The 24597-nt window shown below is 36.9% G+C and overlaps 1 protein-coding gene across 2 annotated transcripts; it reads right to left on the minus strand.

The window, feature by feature from the left end:
- Window positions 1-3328: 3328 nt before the first annotated feature.
- ZNF529 (zinc finger protein 529) lies at window positions 3329-20103 on the minus strand. Of its 2 annotated transcripts, XM_088830871.1 has the most exons (5): window positions 19637-19704; window positions 18609-18662; window positions 9821-9914; window positions 8629-8755; window positions 3329-4656 (listed from the first exon to the last, which is right to left on the minus strand). In XM_088830871.1, exons 1-5 carry the CDS (start codon window positions 19702-19704, stop codon window positions 3329-3331), a joined length of 1671 nt encoding a protein of 556 aa, XP_088686997.1. The 2 variants fall into 2 exon arrangements, with proteins under 2 accessions (XP_088686997.1, XP_088686996.1); XM_088830870.1 differs by lacking the exons at window positions 18609-18662; window positions 19637-19704 and adding an exon at window positions 19776-20103.
- Between the last annotated feature and the right edge of the window lie 4494 nt (window positions 20104-24597).

Below are 24597 nucleotides of genomic sequence, written 5' to 3' on the forward strand. Positions count from 1 at the left end.
GAACCATCACTGCCTTCCTGGACTCTCAGCTCCATCTTTTCTACTTAAGGGGGTTACAAAGCTTCTTTATATTACCTCTCCTAGTGCTGAGATGTGGAAATGCTCTCTAAGCAGTACACTGGGTCAAAATGTATGGACCACATTTGTTTGTTTATACTTTGTTAGGCATGACCATTCTGTTGTCTGGTGTCCAATGTCTGAAATCATGTATATCTCATATTTTATCTAGTGTTTTGTTATTTTAGGCCAGAAGGTAAATCCAGCCTATAATATTCCCATTTTTGGCTACAAACAATGTTAAAAGAAAAAAAATTCTGTGCTTAAAAATTGCAAGAAAACAGAGCTTCTGTATACCACTCTCCCAATTTGCCTAATACTAACATTTTACATTACCATAATATAATGATGGAAACCAGGATATTAACATTGGGCACAATACTAGCAAACAAATGACAGGCCTTGATTGACTTCCATCAAGTTTTCTCCACTAATTTCCCAAAAATTGAACTCACAATACTATGTTGTATTTTGTTCCCTTGCCTTTTATAACCTGGAAAGGTTATGAACTTTTGGAGAACTGGGCAAATTATTTTACAAAAAGGTTCTGCATTTTGGATCTGCCTGCAGTTCCCTCATTATTAGGACATAGTTATGCATGTTTTGGTCTTCCCAGGTGGCACTAGTGGTAAAGAACCTGCCTGCCAGTGCAGGAAACGTAAGAGACACGGTTCAATCCCTGGATTGGGAAGATCCCTTGGAGGAAAGCATGGCAACCCACTCTAGTATTCTTGCCTGGAGAATCCCATGAACAAAGGAGCCTGGTGGGCTATGGTCAATAGGGTCACAAAGAGTCAGACATGACTGAAGCGACTTAGCACATAGCACATGCATGTTTTGGTGAGAAAACTACCCAGGTATTTGCCCTTGTTAGTGAATCACCTTGATGCCAGTGTCACTGCTGGTGATTATTTGGGTAAAGGGGCTGTATGCAATGTTTCATCTTTGTAATTAAATACTTGGGAGGGATATTATGAGATAATTCTAATATCCCATTTTTCCCTTATACTTTCACCTTCATATTTACCATCCATCAATGGATTTTTTTTATAATCATAAAATTATGGTGATTTTCTATATTCCTCATTCTCTTTATAAAGTTGAATTCTTCATCATTAAATTGAACCAGAATTCCTTCTTTGTGGTAGCTAATTTCATGATTCATGGCAGCAATAAACAGGATAGGTCAGGAACATCTCCTTGTATTTGGGGGAAAAAAAAGCTTCCAAGTAGTGTAGGGAACATGTGGAAAGGATAAAGAGGAAATTAAAAAAAAAAGAAAATGGAAACAAGTAAAGTTTTGTCAATTTGAGCACCATGAACAAGAATCAAAAACAACAGTTTACAACAATAATTATATTCTGGTTTATCAGATTAGCAGACTGTGAAGTGACACGAGCTTATAACAAAGTTCAAAGAAAAATATTAATGATATATGACCAAAATGTAGCTATAATTAGAAATAAGGGAGACAATAAGAATGTTGTATTAATTTTTTAATTTATTCATTAGCATTTCAAAAAATAACTGTCAAGACACATGTTTATTTTACTTGTCATTAATTTTAAGTCTGTATATAACGTTTAGATAGCTCACTGTTTTAATTTGTTCAAGCAAGCAAAAAATATTAAACCACGTGAAGAATTGTGGGGCAAGTAGTTCTGGAGTACTACCCAAGAAGAGGGAAATTAATCAGCACTGATGGTAACTTAGAATAACCAGGTAGAGTAGGATAGAAGAGTAACTCACCAGTAACTCACCAGTGTGGTGACATGATAGCTCAGTAAGTAGGTATTAATAACAATATTAATAATTATAATTGAACTATTTCAAAGATATGAAATAGTAAGTATCCTAATAAGGGTAGTAACAGAGACTCATTCTTTTACTCTGGAGGACATGAACTACCTATCAGTTATATGCTTTTATTAACTGCTAGCTTAAATAAAATACTAATAAGGAATATGTAAGGGAAGCATAGCTCAATAATACCCAATTAGAAAACAGCTTACTTACTACTGCTGATCATGCAAAACTAGGCAGGACACCAATCTCAAAAATTAGAAACTAATGAATGATAGTGATGTAAATATATGTAAATATAACAGGTAGATATTCTTATAAAAAAATCTAATAACCAGTGTGGCTTTTGATCACTGATTAACAACCAGGTCAACTTTCCTAAGAAAGAGATGATTTGCAAACTTATTAGCTGACTTATTTTCTTTTCTGTCTTTTTTTTTTTCTGAGTCAGCTGAGACTGCTAAAATCAAAGGTCTACTGATAGTCCAGCTGCCAACCACAGTAAGGCAACACTGAGTGGAAATAACAGGGAAAATTATAGTTATAAAACCCAATCAAAGCCATGCAATAGTAGTGTTTATAAACCCTCTTTATTTAAGTTTAGTGATCAGTTTATAATCCTTGCAATATAGCTGTAAAGTTTCCCCTCCATTTAAGCTACTAAGAGACTGCTAAGATTGGCTTAGAATATTTTATGAAATATTTAAAATGCCATGTCATTTGGATCCTGACTGGTACTGCCTAGAGGTGAAAAGTTTCCTTAAAGGAATTGTGTTGCAGGAGGTATTTAGGGAAATCTGTTGTGTCAAAAGAACATAGAAACTCAAAAAGAACTCAAACATTTGATGATAATGGAAAGTTTAAACATTTACCATTAAAACAAAATCAACAGAAAACAAATCTACACAAACACCTTGCAGGACCAGAATACTTTAAAACCACATAGTATCTGAGAGTTCTGGCTCTTTGGAGAAGATAAGTATACCATATATAATAAGCAAAAAATTAGAATGCAAAAGATATATCTGAACAATATTACAGAACAGTAAGCCAAAAACAATAAATAACCAAAAAAACAAAAACACAAACACCAAAAGTAACTGTAAGCAAAACATCCATGGATAAACTCATATGAAAATAACTCAAATAATTGATGATTAGGGGAATACATTTCTCACACATGTAAAAAATGGATTAACAGGGACCATCCTATGTGAATGGATATTCAGAATGTTGATTGATATAACTATGAGAAATATTTGGCAATATTGAACAAAGCTGAAAGTATTTATCACTTGTGAATGAACAACTCTGCTTCTAGAATGGCCATAAATTCTGAAAACAGATTTAAAAGAGAGTGAATCTTGTCAATAAATACACAGGTTTTTTTCAGTGAAACTCAGAAACAAATAGGCTTTATACACGTCTTTCATTCAAAAAACTCCTCCCTAGTATAACTTGTTCAGTATCAAGTAAGGTGCCTGCCCATACTAAAAGCATTACCACATTCCTTACATTCATAGGGTTTCTTATCATTGTGAGTTCTCTGATGTTTTGTAAAGGATGAACTATGTCTAAAGTGTTTCCCACATGCTTTACATTCATAAGGTTTCTCTCCAGTATGAATTCTCTGATGTTCAGTAAGGGCTGAACTGTGTCTAAAAGCCTTCTCACATACCTTACATTCATATGGTTTCTCACCACTATGAATTCTTTGATGTTGAATAAGAGCTGAAGTAAGTCTAAAGAACTTTCCACACTCTTTACATTCATAAGGTTTCTGACCACTGTGAATTCTCTGATGTCGAGTAAGTTCACTACCTACTCCAAAAGCTTTCCCACATTCCTTACATTTATATGGTTTCTCGCCAGTATGAATTCTCTGATGTCTGGTCAGGGATGAACAGTTTCTAAAGACCTTTCCACATGCCTTGCATTCATAGGGTTTCTTACCAGTATGAATTCTTTGATGTCGAGCAAGTTCTCTGCAGACTCCAAAAGTCTTCCCACATTGTTTACATGCATAAGGTTTTTCACCAGTATGAATTCTCTGATGTTCGGTTAGCTGTGAATGAAATCGAAAATCCTTGCCACATTCCATACATTTGTGAGGTTTCTCATCAGTATGGATTTTCTGATGTCTAGTAAGTTGTGCATGCACTCTAAAAGATTTCCCACAGAAAGTGCATTCATAGGGTTTTTCACAATCATGAATTCTTTGAAATGAAGTGATTTCTTCATTTCTTCTAAAAGTCCTTCCATATTCCTTACACTTATAGCACTTCTGATCACCACGGTGTACAATAAGGTCTTCATAAAAACTAAATACATTCCCACATTCCATACATTTACAAGGTTTCACACCAGTATGAGTATTCAGTTGTAGGGTATGGGGGTCATCTACTCCAAAGGTTTCCCAATATTTACTATATTCAGAGGTTTTTTTACCACTATGTATTTTCTCATATTCATCAACACTTAATTCACAACTAAGGACCTTCCCACACTGCTTATATTCAAAGGACTTCTTGTTATCATGATATCTCTGATGTAATGTAAGAAATCTGTGATTTTTGTAACTGGGCACCTTTTCAGAGATGATTTTTATTTGACTGAAACATCCCACTTCAGGTCTTTGTACTTCAGTCTTCCTTTTGCTTTGCCAATCATTTCTAAAAATGGAGTTCTGAAGGCCAACTAATTTACTGTTTTCTATTACTTCCCACTGAGAATTATTTTTTTCATGAATGTCCTTCTCTACAGATAAAGTCTTTGTGTCGTACTTGGATTCCAAGTCTGAAAGAAAGGGGAACAAAAAATTTCTTTTTTCATGTGTCACAAAAATAAAAGTTATAAAATGCATAGTAGAAAAACTGAAAATAATTCACAGCATAAATGAATGATTAAAATATTGTTATAAAGTTTGAAGAAAGATAAAGAGAGCTCAGAGAGGGATCGGAGCATAACATAAGGATGTGAAGTTTGTGATAAGAGATATGGATTGGCGGTGGGTCTGAAATTTTGGTGTTGGATTTCACCTAGTAAGCTTGTCAAACACTGATGTGCATGAACTAATCCATAATCACAGATAAACTGAATCAACATTTACAAGTGTGGAATTTAGTTATTGGCTATCTTGTAGAGATACTGTGAATACAGATGAAAATTTGATAATGTATACATTCTAACAGTTTTCTGAGATTTTTCTTTTATAATACAATCCCAATACAAGGGATAACAAGGATAACGTGGATAACAAGGTTCTGCTTGTAAGACAGTACTTTAATCCATTATCCCCTTTTACCTAATCTTTTTTCAACTCCTACATCAAACCACATTTCCTGTCATTTAGAGATACCCACAAGATGTTTCATTTCTCAGAAACTGACTCCTTATATACCATCTCCTTTTCATTGTCCAGGTCTAAAAGTTAGTACCCTCAGAAATGAGGTACTACTAGATGACTCTAAGTAAGTTCATATATCCATCTCTATTCCAATATCTAGTTCCTTGCCCTCATACCCATTTTTTTCTCAATTTTGTATTCCGAAATTTTCTCTGTTGTCATACTGTTTATTTCCTTATTCCTTAAACTTCAAAAAGTCAAAATCATTATTTTATGTGCCATTGAATATCAAGGCTCAAGGTCATAGTAGTTGACAGTTACAAGAAAAGTAAATCACTGATTGAAAGGAATCTAAGAATAAAAACAAATATTACAAATATATCACTGGAGAATACAACTATCAAAGTAACTATAAGAATAGTTCAATAATTATAGCATGCCTCCATGCTTTTAAAAATATCATAATACACTACAGTGATTTTATATACACAAATTTATATACATATGAAATTTCTAATATAGTAAGATAAATGTATATATAATAGTGTTTATAAATGATTGTTTTCTAATTGCCTCTCTACTTACACATATTGTCTCCATCACTGCTATTAATTTCCTCCTATGCATACTCATGAGTTTCTTTATCCCATATGTCAATAAAGATGATGTTTTATTTACTTCTCTTCAGTAGTACTGTCACTATTATTCATCTGTCCTACTGAAATCCTAGTTTATATTTACATGTTTTCCTTCATGCTCTTTCCAAATACTCCATTTTCTTATACTCAAAGCTAACCATCACCGACTCTGTGGACATGAGTTTGAGTGAACTCCAGGATTTGGTGATGGACAGGGAGGCCTGGCGTGCTGTGATTCATGGGGTCACGGAGAGTCGGACGCGACTGAGCGACTGAACTGAACTGAACTGAACCATTGCTATATTTTCCCCAAAATATCAGTGCTTTAGATATTATAATAGGTATATACCATATTTTAAGGCTTATGCAGTTCTGAGTAAAGCTGTGGCTGAAATGATATTTAAAAGTAGAGGTAGGAGGTGGGAAAAAAGGGAGGTGGAGGTGGGAAATAGTGTAAGGAACTTTGTAACAATCTGTTGGACCTAGCTGGAGATTGGCAATCAATGAGGGAACAACCTGAGGAAAATCCAAAGTGACTGATACACATTGTGTGATAAAGAACAAAAATAATTTCCTGTGACTGAATTATGTTATGTATAATTAAGGTGAAATAATGCAAAAATCTTATTTGACTGCAACAATAAAATCATAAATGAATGCCAGTATCAGTAAATTAAAAGTACTTCCTTTTAGAAATGAAGAAGGTTTCTATCAAACAACTGTTCGGTTGTTGTGGAAATGTATTGAAATTTCTGAGAATAGTGGCACTGAAAATATTACATATTGAAAATCCATAAAACAACATTAGTCACAAAGAAAGGATTTAAATGTTTCTATTAATAAAAATGAAAGAATGAAAATAACCAATGTATACATCCCATTCAAGAAGATAGAAGAGAACAAAGTGACCTAAAGAAAAGGTGAGGGGAGAACTGAATAAATATAGAATCAGAATGTGATGAGTTAGAAACATATAAAGAATATAATTAACAAATATAAAATGTAAATGACAAACAAGGGAAAGAACCATCACAGAGGATATTTTTTAAAATGATATAAGATTCCTCTGCTAAGTCAATTTGAAAATGTTGACATAAATTACTTTGTAGGTAAATAAATAGTGGAAACCCTAGATGCCATAAAAGTTGGGGAAAAAAGAACAATTTGCTAGAAAGAGATAAAATTGTCAAAGACTAACCTCCCATGAAACAAAAAGCCATAAGCATGCCTATTGCCTAAGTTGTGGCAGTAAGCCAGATAATGAGCCAGGGCTCCTAAAATAAAGATCTGAGCCATAACCTGGAGCAGGGAAGGTAGAAGATATGCCCTTGACAGTTGTGACAGAAGCAAGAATGTTATAATATTAATGAGTCATGACAAAAGACACAAAAATTATCTGAAAGAGACCACCATTTTGACAATGTAAGAATCGAAAGGGGGGGAAAAATACTTTGTGTACTAAAATATGTTAAGTAATCAACTAAATAAAATTTATAGCTAGTATTAATTTTTAAAGAAGAAGCAAAACACATAAAACGTGGAAGACCAGAAAAACTCACTTTTAACCAATTCAGGTGTATGGTCTGGGATAGGGAAGATATAGAGTGAGCCTGGGAAAACTTCAGACAGCAATAATATATTCAAGGAATAAAGAATCAAGTCAATGGTACACAAAATCCATAAGGAATTCCTCAGTATTTATAAAGCTAGGTATCAACAATCAAAGGCTGTGATTGGCTAAAGTATTCTAAACTAATGAAAATCAACAAATCCATAATGACACATAAAGAAGAGGTCAGTCGAATGGAGTTTCCCCAAAACATCACAGGGACTTGCCTCCTCTTGGTCAGGCTAGGCTTTTTATTCTGGTGATGACTTTCCTTGTTTTATCAAGTCTTTACTCTCCTGGCCCTGTTTACTTGTCACATCCCATACAACCCTCCAGAGCAACTTCCTTTCCATCAATAAGGTAGTCACAACTCATTTAGAAATGGAACACCCTGCTTATAAGAAACAAATGTAACATAATAAAACCTGCTTCTGACACTAATTAGCCATGTAACCTTGGAGAGGTAGCCTAAATATTTGTCTTAGCAATCTCTTCAAAGGAAAATGATGCAAGTAGTATTTATGTCATAGGGTTGCAGAATTAGGTAACTCAGTATATTAAAAGGGCTTAAAACAGGGCCTGGTACAAGATAAGAGCTACATGAGTTGAGAGGAAAACAAGTAGCTTTCTAAAACATTAAGAGGTCCTTGCTGGAATTCTGACTTAATGTTAAATGCAGAGTTTTTTAACCTCATAGCAGGTGTAAGACAATACTTTTATCAGGCAATGAATATGAATTCTGTTTGCCAATCTAACAACATAAATTACACATATTCTTTTGATAATCATATCAAATCAAGACAGTATTTTAGCTGTTCTCCTAGAGGTAGGTAAGGAAATAATATAAAGAATTTAAAGCAATTCTGGGCTCAAACAAAATACAATAGATACCTTAAAGGATATACTCTATGTATCCCATAATCAGATTTAGCTCTCTGGGTATCAAGGAAGGCAGAAATTATATGAAGAAACTAAGAAGGGAATTCATACAAATTATATGAAGAATGATGAAGGTTCTAAAAGGAGGTGTCATCTCCAAAACCATGTTCAATCCATGCATTTGGAAACTTGGAGAAGAAATTCATCTAGTGTCTTAAAAAATAGCATTGAGTTAACTGAATGTCAACTGATGGTCTATAGAACATATTCTAAATTATGTGAACAGCCAAATTTACCCAGTGAGACCAAGTTGCTGTAATCTTCCGTCATCACATCCCAATATAAGTCCCTCTGAGCAGAATCCAGATATTCCCACTCCTCCTGAGAGAAGCTGATGACCACATCTCTGAATGTCACCAATTCCTAAAACAAGAAACCACATATTACATGTAAAATTGAAGGAAACATTTTTGACTAAAAGATAAAAAAGAATTGAATTAAACTATTATATATAGAATGGATAAACAACAAGAGCCTACTGTATAGCACAGGGAACTATTCACTATCCTGTAATAAACCATAATGAAAAGAATATGAAAAAGAATATATATTTGTATAACTGAATCACTTTGCTGTATAGCAGAAATTAACACAACATTGTCAATGAACATTGTATGTCACACATGCCTGTGGCATGAATTACCAATGATAATGAATTTCTACATCCTTGTTCCTTGGTACAGGAAAAATATCTAGCTTAGAAAATAGGTATGAACACTATTTTAAAATTTCTTACAACCCCAAGTTCATCACTGTTAATCACCATTTCACATTATATAAGAATTATAACTTCTAATGAGAAATTATTTATTAAGTGCTTTTTAGTGACTGCAGAGTAGTGTGTTTGGTGAAAATATATCTGCCTTAATTATATTTAGACATAGGTTAGATAAGGTCTTCTCCAATTCTGAAATCAATAATAATCTACTGTTTATGTCTGAGACTGAAGAAGTGAAGTCACTCAGTTGTGTCTGACGATTTGAGACTCCATGGACTGCAGCCTACCAGGCTCCTCCCATGGGATTTTCCAGGCAAGAGTACTGGAGTGAGTTGCCATTTGTCAACATCAAATCCAATCTACCTGGAAAATCAGGTCTGTTCAGAAGTAGAGTTTGCTCATATGTCATTAAATGGATCCATTTGCTTTTTTTCTCAAGAGTATGTAAAATGATGGTAAATGCCTCCCTCTGGGGATTCCATTTCTACCCTATAACTGCTCTGAACAAAAAATCTACACATAGGAATACTGAACATTATTTGGAAAAGAGATAGGCACATAGAAGATACAGTGTGCTATTTGACTCCAACTCTCACTAGAAAGTGAAAATGGGGATTTTCATGAGGATGTGGGGGGTAGGCTCTTAAAGCTGTTTTCTTAGAAGATTCAGATAAATGAAATGTTCACAAAGGAGAGAAATAGCAACTTACATGGTCCATGGTTAGAACTGTAAAGAACTGATCGAGGAATTCCACTTCTGGTATGACAGCATGAAGAGTTCTATGGAGATTGTCCCCATTGAAACTGGTGAAAATTATATATAAAAACAGAGCAAATGAAGAAACATTTGTTCAAGAAAATCTAGTAAAACTTACTAAGAACGGTAAAAGTCTGTAGAATCTGAACTTAATCTGCACCCTTTCTTATCCCTCCATCCTAGTGAGAAAAAGATTCTATTCCAAACTAGTACAACTAAGGACACAAACTTCCTCACTCCTCAATCCCTGCTCCCAGTCAGATAACTGTCTTCCTGGGAAGAGTAGAACATCAGCATTTCTCATTTGACTCCAGCTACCTTTGCTTAGGCAAATGCAGCTAAGCAATGCAACTGCCTAGCAGCCACGTAAGAACTGTAGGCTTTACCTTGGGTGTGGCACTGCTGAGAATACTGGGGTTCCAATTGTCTTTGCCTTGGCTTATGGGGTAGGAGTTCCATGCCAAGAGAGGGAAGCTGAGACCTAAGACTACTGAGCAACCCCCTCCATATCCCTCTCCATTTGCAATGGAGTGTGGAGAAGTTCAAGTGTAAGGACATTCTCAAAAACAGTGGAAATTTTAGTGAAAAGCTATTGGGGCTAGTGAAAGTCTATAAAGATTGAAAAATTCATTGGAAAAAAATTAATTGGAGATAAATGTTAAACTGTAAGCAGGCTAGTTTGTCAATAGGGATCAGAGAAAGATATTTGGGGAGCCCTTTCTATTGTCAGAACAAATCTCAAACACTGACTTGATTTCCTTAGTCTGTCGAGCAGTGTATCCCCAGGGCATTACTGAAAATAATAGTGCCATCAGTCACACTAACAGCTTGGTGTAGTCAGGTAAAGAGACATTCAAAGAGCCTTGTCAAAACCACTGTCATCCAAGGGTGACTGCGGTAATAGTCAAGTCTATACCCCAAGGAGCAATATTAGAGATTTATACTGTAGGGGAGATAGGTTTCACTTAATTAGTCTAGCCAGTTACTAAACAAATATAAATAACAATAACAAGCCTGGGGAAGGGAAAGAGACAAAAGTATCACAATTGAAACAACTATCTAAAAATGTCAACTTTCCATAAACAAGAGACAGGAAAATATAACCCATAAACCAAAACCAAAACCAACAATAGAAACTGCCTGTGAAAACAACTAGATTGAACAACTATAAAGTAACAACTATAAATATGTTCAAATAAACAATCAACATGCTTCAAGTAAATGAAGGTATGGTCATAATGTCATACAAATAATCTGTGAAGAGACAGAAGTTATTTAATATCACCAGGGAGTTGGTGATGGACAGGGAAGTCTGGTGTGCTGCAGTCCATGACTGAGCGACTGAACTGAACTGAACTGAGTATCACCACATGTAAATTCTGAATAAATTCTGAAGTTGAAAAGTATACCAAAATGTAAATTTCACTAGAGTGTCTCAACAGTAGATATGAAGTGGACAGAAAAAAAGTATTAGCAAACTTAAAGGTATCTCCATAGACATGCAACCTGAAGAAGAACAACATAAAAACGAGAAAAATGAAAAGAGCTTCAGAGAAATGTTGGAAACAATTAAGCACACACTGGTAATAGATGTAACAGAAAAGAGCATTTTAACGTATTCAAGTAAATAATGGATGAAAAGTTCCTAAATTAATTGAAAAATATTTATATATCCAGAAAGCTTGATGAACACCAAATAGAATAAATTCATAGAGGTCTACAAACAGACAAATCATGGTAAAAATGGTTAAATATGAGAGAATCTGGAAAGCAGAAAGGAAAATTCAGTTCAGTTCAGTTGAGTCGCTCAGTCGTGTCCAACTCTTTGCGACCCCATGAATCACAGCACGCCAGGCCTCCCTGTCCATCACCAACTCCCGGAGTTCACTCAAACTCATGTCCATAGAGTCGGCGATGCCATCCAGCCATCTCATTCTCTGTCATCCCCTTCTCCTCCCGCCCCCAACCTTTCCCAGCATCAGAATCTTTTCCACAACTCGTCGCATGAGGTGGCCAAAGTATTGTAGTTTCAGCTTTAGCATCAGTCCTTCCAATGAACACTCAGGATTGATCTCCTTTAGAATGGACTGGTTGGATCTCCTTGCAGTCCAAGGGACTCTCAAGAGTCTTCTCCAGCACCACAGTTTAAAAGCATCAGTTCTTCGGCGATCAGCTTTCTTAGTCCAACTCTCACATCCATACATGACCACTGGAAAAACTATAGCCTTGAATAGACGGACCTTTGTTGGCAAAGTAATGTCTCTGCTTTTTAATATACTATCTAGGTTGGTCATAACTTTCCTTCCAAGGAGTAAGCGTCTTTTAATTTCATGGCTGCAATCAGCATCTGCAGTGATTTTGGAGCCCCCAAAAATAAAGTCTGACACTGTTTCCACCGTTTTTCCATCTATTTCCCATGAAGTGATGGGACCAGATGCCATGATCTTTGTTTTCTGAATGTTGAGCTTCAAGCCAACCTTTTCACTCTCCTCTTTCACTTTTATCAAGAGGCTTTTGAGTTCCTCTTCACTTTCTGCCATAAGGGTGGTGTCATCTGCATATCTGAGGTTATTGATATTTCTCCCAGCAATCTTGATTCCAGCTTGTGCTTCTTCCAGCCCAGTGTTCCTCATGATGTACTCTGCATATAAGTTAAATAAGCAAGGTGACAATATACAGCCTTGACGTTAGTTGTCACTTAAAAGTGAATCCCTAATAAGTTTATTTGATGACATTGCACAGAAACAATGGAGACCAGAAGGCAATGGGATAATATATACAAAGTGCTAAAAAAAAAACTTTCAAACAAGAGCTATTTTTCAAATGTGAAGATGAAATAAAGACATTACCAGATAAAGAAAAACTGAGGGAATTAATTAAATGTTAGCAGTCCTGTCTTAAAGAAATACTCAAGGGAGTTCTTCAGGTTAAAAGTAAGTCCCAGGCAGTAATACGTATTCATGTGAAAAAAACAAAGAGCACTAGTATAGGTAATTATGTAATTATAAAAGACAGTACACATACATATTTCTTCTCCTTAACTGATTTATGTGACAGGTTTAAAATTCCTCAACAAATATTAGCCAACTGAACTCAACAATACATTAAAATAATCATATACCATTATCAAGTGGGATTTATTCCATGGATGCAAGAATGTTTCACCATCCCCCAAACAATATGATACAACATATTAACAAAATGAGGGCTAAAACTCATATAATCATCTGTATAGACTCATAAAAATATCTGACAAAATTAAACATCCATTTATGATAAAAACTCACCAAAGTGGATATAGAGGGAACATACTTCAGCATAATAACAAGTTCATAGCAAATATCATACCTAATGGTGAAAAGTTGAAAGCTTTTCCTCCAAGATCAGGAACAAGACAAAGACGCCCACTCTTGCCACTTTTATTCAACACAGAATTAGAAGTCTTAGCCACAGCAATTACATTTTTTTAAAAAGGAAGAAAGAAATAAAAGGTATACAAATGAGAAAAGAAGTAAAACTGTCACTATTTGCAGAGGAAATGATAGTATATACAGGAAGACCCTGAAGATTCCATCAAAAAACTTAGAAGTAATAAATTTAGTGAAGTTTCAGGATACAAAATCCATACACCAAAAATCAGTTGCATTTCTATAGACTTATAATGAGCACTCAGAAAAATTAAGCTATCCTGGGCTCATTGATTTTAAGAATTAAAAAAAGAGCTGGATTCCAAAGTACATTCCAAAGCTATAGTAATCAATACAGTACGTTATTAAAAAAAAAAAAGGCCATTACACACAGACCAATGGAATAAAGAGCTCAGAAAATAAACCCAAGTATTATACTTACAGTCTATTTATGACACAGGAGCCAAAAATATACAATGTAGTAAGGACAGGCTCTTCAACAGATGGTATTGGGGAAAGGGACATTCATATGGAAAAGCATGAAGCTAGATCACTATTTTGCACCATACATAATCAAAATGGATTAAAGACTTGAACATAAAACCTGAAACCATAAAACTCTCAGAAGGCAATATCGTGGGTAAACAACTTGGCATCAGTCTTGGCTGTGATTCTTTTTGGATATAGCATGAAAAAAGCAACAAAAACAAAAATAAACGAGTGGGACCACATTAAACTAAAAAATTTTGTGCCCCAAAGAAAACCATCAACAAAATGAAAAGGCAACCTACTAAACGAAAATATTTTCAAATCAAATTACTGATAAGGGGTTGATATCCAAAACACATAAAGAACTCATACAACTCAATAGGAAAAACCTTCAATTTAAAAAATGGGCAAAGGGTCTGAATAGACATTTTTCCAAGGAAAACAGATTCCGAACATGTACCTGAAAAGGTGCTCAACATCATTAATCAGGGAAATGTAAATCAAAACCACAATGAAACCTCATGTCAACCTTCAGAATGGTGATTATCAAAAAGACAAGAGGTAACAAATGCTGGTGAGGACAGAGAGAAAGGGAATTCTTGTGTACTGTTCATGGGAATGTTAATTGGTGAGGCCACTGTGGAAAACAGAATGGAGGGTCCTTTAAAAAATTAAAAACAAATACCATATGATTCTGCAATTGCACTTCTGAGTATTTTTCTTAAGGAAGTTAAAACACTGACTCAAAAAGATTTCAGTTCAGTTCAGTTCAGTCACTCAGTCGTGTCTGACTCTTTGCGACCCCATGAACCACAGCACGCCAGGCCTGCCTGTCCATCACCAACTCCCGGAAAAACCATAGCCTTGACTAGACGGACCTTGGTTGGCAAAGTAATGTCTCTGCTTTTTAATATGCTATCTAGGCTGGTCATAACTTTCCTTCCAAGGAGTAAGCGTCTTTTAATTTCATGGCTGCAATCAGCATCCGCAGTGATTTTGGAGCCCAAAAAAATAAAGCCTGACACTGTTTCCACTGTTTCCCCATCTATTTCCCGTGAAGTGATGGGACCAGATGCCATGATCTTTGTTTTCTGAATGTTGAGCTTCAAGCCAACCTTTTCACTCTCCTCTTTCACTTTCATCAAGAGGCCTTTGAGTTCCTCTTCACTTTCTGCCATTAGGTACCCTCAAGTTCATGCAACATTATTTATTTATAATAGCAAGTAATGAAAACAATGTAACTGTCCATGGATGGATGGATGAGTAAAGAAAATGTCACACACATCCCACACACAAATGGAATATTATTCAGCCATAAAAAATAAAATCTTGCCATTTGTGAAAACATGGATGAACCCTGAAGACACTATAAGTAAGAGCAAGACAAATACTGTATGATCTTACTAATATATGAATTATAAAAAGCCAAAAGACAAACTCCTAGACACTGAAAAGAGATTGGTGCCTGCTAGAGATGGGGGGTGAGAGGGTGGGCAAATGGGTAAAGGTGGTCAAAAAGTAGACTTTTAATTCTAAATAAATCATGGGGATGAATAGTCACCATGATGACTATAGTTAATAATACTGTATTGTATATTTGAAAGTTGCTAAGAGAATTAAAAAGTTGCTGAATCTAATTTTTATTACAATGAAAAAACTACTTGTAACTTTGTATAGTGATGAATGTTGAAACAGATTTATTGTGGCCTTTTTGAAATATATACAAACATTGAATCATGTTGTTCACTTGAAACTAATATAACATTATATATTAATGATGTCTCCAAAAAAATTTAAAAAGCCCCACATATCTAGAGAGAAAATTTTTGGAAGAATGTATGTTATTAACAATGATTATTTCTAGATGGTGGGATTGCAGGTAATTATTGACTTAGAAGTTCCTTAAAAATTGAATATTTTACAACTTGCATCAATTCCACCATCAGACATACATAAAAGAGCTATTTCTAACTAAAAGATTTGACAGAGTTGGAGATAAGCTTTCCTTTTGTTTGGGAACATAATGAGCAAAAAAAATCTTCAAAATGGGTGGGAACATGAAGGAAATTTGTGACTGAAATAAATTACTACTACAAACTTGTGAACATCCTTTGGTTTTATCACACCAATGCAATATAGGATACATTCACTATACACATACTTGAATTAACAAAATTAAAGATGGTAGTAGCATTTTTAGACTAAATAAGGAAATGTGTGTAAAAGAGGCAGAAATGTATTTGGTCCAGTATATGTGCTTATTGTGCTGTGTGCTCAGTCGTGTCTGACTGTTTGTAACCCCGTGGACTGTAGCCTGCTAGGCTTCTCTGTTCATGGAACTCTCCAGGCAAGAATACTGGCGTGGGTTGCCATTCCCTTCTGCAGGGATATACTTATTATACATGGCTTAATTTTTTAACTTTATTATTAAAAAACTCATATAATTTTACATATATAAGATTGATTATAAATGCAATCTTAGTAAAACAGATTCATATACAATATTAACAATCAGGAGTGTTCTTTTTCCTATGTAAAAAGTTTGTCTTATCTGCATGGTATTATATCACATTTATGTAATGTGATGAACTTAGTTTTTAAGATTATATACAATTATATAAATCCATGAAGTTACAGATATTCTGCAAACAAAACCAAACATACCAAAAAAAAAAAGTTAGGAACTATATAGAATAATTTTGAACATAATTTGAACAGATTTGTGGTCCTTTATGAGTACTAAAATGGAATTACATGGCCTTAAGAATTTCTATTATGGATATTTGCACAAATCTGGCTGTTAAAAATTCCTTTAAGTCTTCATTAAAATTAACTTTATATTTTCATTACTCTTTAGTTAAGAAATTTATGAGGAATATTTAGCATCTCCACATAATAGCAACTTTTTTTTCTTGAGAATTTAATTAAGTACAAGGTATTTAGTAAGTGCTCCAGGGCTATGCCCAGATTAATGTATTCAATCTTCATAAAATCCATAAGGCACTGATGTGATTATTATGAACATTTTATAACAAGAAATTACAAAATAGCCTAATAATTATCTCCTTAGAAAGAAATTTATGACCAACCTAGACAGCATATTAAAAAGCAGAGACATTATTTTGTCAACAAAGGTCTGTGTAGTCAAGGCTATGGTTTTTCCAGTGGTCATGTATGGATGTGAGAGTTGGACTATAAAGAAAGCTGAGTGCTTTTGAACTGTGGTGTTGGAGAAGACTCTTGAGAGTCCCTTAGACTGCAAGGAGATCCAACCAGTCCATCCTAAAGGAAATCAGTCCTGAGTGTTCATTGGAAAGACTGATGTTGAAGCTGAAACTTCAATACTTTGGCCACCTGATGTGAAGAGCTGACTCGTTGGAAAAGACCCTGATGCTGGGAGAGATTGAGGGCAGGAGAAAGGGACGACAGAGGATGAGATGGTTGGATGGCATCACCGACTTAATGGACATGGGTTTGGGTAGACTCCGGGAGTTGGTGATGGACAGGGAGGCCTGGCGAGCTGTGGTTCATGGGGTCGCAGAGTCGGACATGACTGAGCGACTGAACTGAATAACTATTGACCTCCTTGAAATATGGTGAGTTTGAACAAGCAACAGAATTTTAAATTTAGTTTTAATTAAAATAGAAAAGGAATATAAAATGTTTTTCATTTAAACACAATTTTATTGTTTTGATGTGAGTATATTTCACCTTGGGCTTCCCATGTGGCATTACTGGTGAAGAACTCACCTGCCAGTGCAGGAGACCCAGGAGACGTGGGCTTGATCCCTGGGTTGGGAAAATCCTCTGGAGGAGGGCATGGCAACCCACTCCAGTATTCTTGCCTGGAGAATCCCATGGACAGAGAAGCCTGGCGGGCTATGGTCCACATGGTCCCAAAGAGTCAGACACGACTGAAGCAACTTAGCATGCATGCATGCATACTTCACCTTAATCGCTGAAAATTTAGTATCCAAATTGAGAAGTGCTGTAACAATAAAATATGCACCAGATTTTGAAAACTTAACAGGAAGCTATGAATGTAAAATACTTCAATTTATTTATGTCATCTTATGTTGAAATAATATTTTAGATATATTGGTTCAAATAAGATGCATTATCACAATTAATTTCAACTGTTTCCTCCTACTTTTTAAAATGTGTTCAATAGAAATTATAAAATTACATAAGTGGCTTTTGTTATATTTCCACTAGTGTTGCTTTAGACTCAAATTCCACTATACCACACTGCCTATCACAGTCTACACTGATATATGGTCTGAAACTAAGTCTACTGCCAAATCTCAAACAAGACTTGGTTATCACCACTCAACACTCCCCATGGATTTTCTGGAAAAACTCCCTGCCCTTGTACACATATACCTCTCTTCACAAAACTCCAATCATATACCCACTTCTAAATGTCAAAGTCAACTTTTTCACTTACTGGTTGAAGTCAAACCACTTCCTACTTGCTTTATTTGGAAATCAAAGGTATCTGCTATGTTCTTATACCTAGCCACAGATCTCTTCCTTAACAAATCACATTCTAAAATAAGCCCTTCATTTATCCTCCACAAGTTCTATTTTTGTGCCTTCCTTTCGAAAGAAGAGCACACGGGATTACTGAATGATTTACTCAGTGGGTATGGGAATATTAACTGGAAATGTAAAGGGTGCTTGGAAAAAGATAAGGCGTCCATCTCTCTGGCCCTGTTATTAATTGGGAAGGGAAGGCCTAGAACCAGGAAAGTGGATAAGTCACAATTAGGGAAACTTAGGAGAAGGAAAGCAATATTCTGTAAAACAAAAATGTATGACAACAAAAAGCAAACATGAGCTGACCTTGTATGGGCCATTAAATAAGTAGCAATGCTCTCCACCTCAGAAATTGCAGAACTACAGGGCCAAGAAGAAGGACTTGTGAAACTCTAGACTGGCTAAAAGTTGTGCTGAACATTGTCCACCAACAGACATGACCCATCACCCACCACAAATACAAGCAGATGGAAATGGGAAATTAGAATACTGCTGACTTTTGCCAGTATCAGAGAAAAAGGTAAGCACCACTTATGCCCAAAGCTGGAATCTAAGTTCACAGCAGTTTCTGGAGGGCACAGGACAGGCAATATTGTGGTTCTGAAACGTGTAAATGGCCTCCATAATGCATCCAAGGGAGTTTAACCTAGGAAGGGATGCTACACCTGTGTCCCTCTCCCCCTTCAAGTCTTCCAGGAAACCTGTGTTGAAAACAGATGCAAGCCTAAATTCTAATCCCATGGTTTCGGACATAATTTTCTATTGGGAACTTTCATTATAAGAATGAAATTCATGACTTTCACTCTAGTGAACTTTTCATCACAGCTAGATCCAATTAGCTATATGGTGTGAGGACAGAAGAGAATCCAGAGAAACACAGTCCAAGAAATCATGGAACCTACAATTATACCCTGGGTGGGCAACATTCATTTCACCGATGTCCTCTCTGTGTTAAGCATTAGGCTGGGTACTCGGACGTGCTGATACAGCTTACACACACACACACGTGTAAAAAAAAATTCACACACTCCTAGTGCACTGAAAAAAACCTCAAAATTTCAACAAGCTAATTGAAAAAACAAACTCCATTTTCTTGACAGTCACAAGAGATGGTACTGGACCACGTGGTCACAATGTCAGTCACATACCCTTGTTGCTTTGGTGATGTGAACCACGGTCACACAGTAGGCTCCGCCCCCACGGACAGTGCCACGAACCCAATCACATACCAGTCGCGCCACCCCAGGTCCCCAACAAACACTCTAGGTCTCACTGGCTCGCTGGCTCTCACACACGCGCAAGCGAAAACACTCCACAAAGACGCCGTCACGAACAATATCACCCGCAACCTTGGTCGTCCGCCCCTCACACAGACACAGGCTCCTGGTTCCACACGCCCCATCCGTCCTCCGCGAGCTTGACCCCATCCTCCCAGATCACCGCCAGTCCCTCCTGCAGCCTGACCAGGCTCACCTGAACTCACCAGGCATAACCCAATAACCATCACGACACAAGAAGGGGAGCCAAAGGTCGAAGTTCATTCGAGGCTCTGGGAGCTGTGGGAAACGTAGTCCAACACAGAAAACGTCCAGCCCTCCGAGCAGAGCGTGAAGCCCACCAGCAGCTGAGGCCCCTGCGAGCCTCGCAACTCCAGGGAATTTCAGGGTGTGCTGATCGCTCACCAATGGCGAGGAGTTGCAGCTGGTGGTCCTTTCAGACGCCGAAGAGCCAGGTGATGCTTCTGTTAGCTAGGCGAGGTCGTGGAAGGAAGGAAATCCCAAGCCGAGGAAATAATTGCAAACCTGGGCCGGGGAGGGCAGTAAAGGGAACCGGAAACTCGGGGCGGGCAGAGGAAGCAAACGAAAAAAACCTGGCTCTGGCAGAGGGGACTCGGGAACCCGGCTGAGAAGGCCGAGGAGGGAATAGGGAATCCCTGGAGAGGGAGGCAAGGCTAAGAAGGGCTGAAGCCGTGCGAAGGGATTTCGGGCAGGAGAGGGCCCGGGCGAGAACCTCACTTAGACCGGCGAGACCCCAGGTCGTGAACCAGAGGACCAAGGATTTTGTTGTTTTTGTCAGATTTGCCTCTTGAGAACGCCCCAACACCCAGATCGGCACTTAGCAGACACTCAGTGTATTGAGTGTATGCCCACCCTCGTGAGTGTTTTATATCATCACTGCTTCAACTTGAATTCCCTGGTGTCCTTTTCCAGTCAGTCTCACAGGAGACAGCCATGGTTCTGATATGTGTCATCTTAATTTAGTTCTGTCAGTTCTCCAATTCCAATTGTTTCCTTTAGCTCATCCTGTTCTTTAAGATTTATGAATGTTCTGTTCATCTTTTTTTTTCCAGACAGCATTCCAATGTGCAAATGTGGCAGTTTTTTTTTTTCATTTTTCTCTTTATCAGCGTTTGGTGTATTTCCAGGTTTTATATATTATGATAATGATGGCATGTTTCCATTTCTCCTAGGGAAATACCTAGAGAAAAAATATGCTGATAATAGATTAAGTTTATATTTAACTTTCTAAGAAGCTGACAAACCTTGTTCAGTTCAGTTCAGTTCAGTTGCTCAGTCGTGTCCGACCGACTCTTTGCGACCCCATGAATCACAGCACGCCAGGCCTCCCTGTCCATCACCAACTCCCGGAGTTCACTCAAACTCATGTCCATCCAGTAGGTGATGCCATCCAGCCATCTCATTCTCTGTCGTCCCTGTCTCCTCCCACCCCCAATGATTAATTAAGATTTGTATGGGAAACTGTGTGTGACTATGTAGTAAATGTTTTCTCAGTTTGATTTGAAATTCTGTGGAATTATGCAATGAGCTCAGTGGAGATAGATATCAGGTAGGATCCATGTTTTGGTTTTGTGCAGTGGGTGAGATCATAGGAAACAGTGTGCTGTACCAAGTCTTATTTATCATGATTTTTATGTGTTCATTATATGTTGCCTGTGAAACTGAATCATAAGTGATATTAATGAATGAGAGACTCTGTGTCTAGTTAGGTACATGTCATTTTTATTCTGCTTGCAGAATTATGACTGTTACTGATCAAGTAAAATAGCAGTATAAGATATATCCAAAGGAAATGAAAACAGGATATTAAAGAGATACCTGACTCCTATCTTCACCTCAGCAGTATTCACAATAGCCAAGATGTGGAAACAACCTAAGTTCCTCTCACTTTCTGCCATTAGAGTAGTATCATCCGCATATATGAGGTTGTTGATATTTCTCCCAGCAATCTTGATTCCAGCTTGTGATTCATCCAGCCTGGCATTTCGCATGATGTACTCTGCATGTAAGTTAAATAAGCAGGGTGACAGTATACAGCCTTGTGGTACTCCTTTCCCAATTTTGAACCAGTCTGTTGTTCCATGTCAGTTTTAACTGTTGCTTCTTGACCTGCATACAGGTTTCCCAGGAGAAAGGTATTCCCATCTCTTTTAAGAATTTTCCATAATTTGTTGTGATGCATACAGTCAAAGGCTTTAGAATAGTCGATGAAGCAGATGTTTTTCTGGAATTACCTTGCTTTCTCCATGATCTAATGAATGTTAGCCATTTGATCTCTGGTTCCTCTGCCTTTTTAAAATCCAGCTTATATGTCTGGAAATTTCTTGGTTTACATATCGCTGAAGTCTAGCTTGAAGGATTTTGAGTATAACCTTGCTAGCATGTGAGAAGGCAATGGCACTCCACTCCAGTACTCTTGCCTGGAAAATCCCATGGATGGAGGAGCCTGGTGGGCTACAGTCCATGGAGTCGCTAAGAGTCAGACACGACTGAGTGACTTCACTTACACTTTTCACTTTCATGCATTGGAGAAGGAAATAGCAACCCACTCCAGTGTTCTTGCCTTGAGAATCCCAGGGACGGGAGAGACTGGTGGACTGCCATCTGTGGGGTTGCACAGAGTTGGACATGACTAAAGCGACTTAGCAGCAGCAGCAGCACCATGTGAAATGAGCTCAGTTGTATGGCAGTTTGAACATTCTTTGGCATTGCTATTCTTTGGGATTGGAATGAAAACTGACCTTTTTCAGTCCTGTGACCACTGCTGAGTTTTTCAAATTTGCTGACAGGTTGAGTTCAGCCCTTTCACACATCATCTTTTAGGATTTTAAATAGCTCAGCTGGAATTCCATCACCTCCACTAGCTTTGTTCATAGTAATACTTCCTAAGGCCCATGATGTCTGGCTGTAGGTGAGTGACCACACCATCATGGTTATCCAGGTCATTAAGACCCTTTTTGTATAGTTCTTCTGTGTATTCTTGCTACCTCTTCTTAATCTCTTCTGTTTCTGTTAGGTCCTTACCATTTCTGTCCATTGTCGTGCCCATCCTTGCATGAAATGTTCCCTTGATATCTCCAGTTTTCTTGAAAAGATCTCTAGTCTTTCCCATTCTACTGTTTCCCTCTGTTTCTTTGCACTGTTCATTTAAGAAGGCCTTCTGATTTCTCCTTGCTATTCTCTAGAACTCTGCATACAGTTGGGTATATCCTTCCCTTTCTCTCTTACCCTTTTGCTTCTTTTCTTTCCTCAGCTATTTGTAAGACCTCCTCAGACAATCACTTTGTTTTCTTCTTGTTTTTAATTAATTAATTAATTTGGTGTGCCAGGTTTTAGTGGCCGAACTCAGGATCTTTCAGTTGTGGAATATGGGATCTAAGTTCCCTGACCAGGGATCAAACCTGGGCCCCCAACCCTGGAAGCATGGAGTCTTAGCCACTGGATTACTGGGAAAGTCCCCCATTTTGCCTTCTTCCATTTCTTTTTCTTTGGCATGGTTTTGATCACTGCTTCCTGTACAGTGTTATGAACTGGATTTGACGATTCATCCTTTGTTAATCTTTGGTTTGTATTATATCCTGAAGCTGTTATTGGGTACAAATTCATGACTACTGTATCTTCTTTTTAGGTTTAAACTTTTATCATTATAAAACATCCCCCCATATAAATGACCTTTATATCATTTATAAAACACTATAAAATAGTTATTTCTCATAAGGTTTTTATGGTTTTTTTTTGGGGGGGTCTGCTCTGAATATAGAGACACCAACTTTCCACAAGTTACTCTTTACATTATACCTCTTTCATATTTCAAGCTTTCTGTATCATTATACTTAATACATGTCAGCTGCTATAAGCATACAGTTGATTTTGTACTTTTCATCCAGGCTGATAACAATTTTCTTTTTATTGGAATGTTTAATCCACTTCCATTACATTAATAATTATTAATAATGTTGAGTATACCAACATTTGCTTTTATGTGTCCCCTCTTTTTTTTCCAATATTTATTTATTTGTTTGATTACACTGGATCTTTGTTGAGGTACATGGGATCTACAGCTGCAGCATGTGAACTCTTAGTTGTGGGATGTTCCCTGACCAGGGTACGAACCTGGGACCCCTGCTTTGGAAGCATGGTGTCTTAGCCACTGGACCAGCAGAGAAGCCCCCCATTTTAAAGAAAAAATATTTATTTCGGGTCTTAGTGGCAGCACACAGTTGTGGCACCCTGGCTTAGTTCCCTGCAGCATGTGGGATCTTAGTTCCCTGACCAGGGATCAAACCCACGTCCCCTACATTTTGAGGTGGATGCTTAACCACTAGACCACCAGGGAAGTCCCTGTTTCTTTATACATTTATTCTACCATTCTTGCCTCCTGTTATATTACTCAAATAGCTTCTCCATTAATTTATACTGTTATACATTATTCTCTTAGTGGTTATCATAAAGATTACAATATTATGCTTAACTTATACAATTAGAACTCTCATGCAGTGGGTGTGAGAGCATAACACACTAGAAATATGTTCATCAGTGTCTACAAAACTAAACATAGATTTATTACATAACCCAGAAATCCTTTTGCAGGACATTTTCCCACAGCAAAAAAAGAAAGCTTATGTTGACAAAACATAAGCATACAATACAGTAATGTTCATAGCAGTAGTATCTCTTAAAGAAAAATTCAAAACAACTCAAATTTCCAACATCAGAAGGAGAGAAAAGTAGTCTGTGCAACATCCTATAATGGAACATAAAGCAAAAAAAAAATGCCTGCCACATGCATAACACGGGTGAATTCCACAAAGATGTCAGAAAAAAAAGATTTAAATTAAAATGAAGTAGATTTTGAATATGGAGGTATATAGATATTTTTATTCAGTGGCACCCAGATAATAACATAAACTATCCAATTCCTACATTATTCCCCTGAATATTAGTACATACATCTGAGCAGATGCATTTCCACCCAGCAGAAGCCAATGCCACATTCC

This window comes from Moschus berezovskii, chromosome 22 (assembly GCF_049115385.1).
Source record: "Moschus berezovskii isolate FMDL1 chromosome 22, NW_MosBer_1.0, whole genome shotgun sequence".
Classification (NCBI taxonomy): Eukaryota; Metazoa; Chordata; class Mammalia; order Artiodactyla; family Moschidae; genus Moschus; species Moschus berezovskii.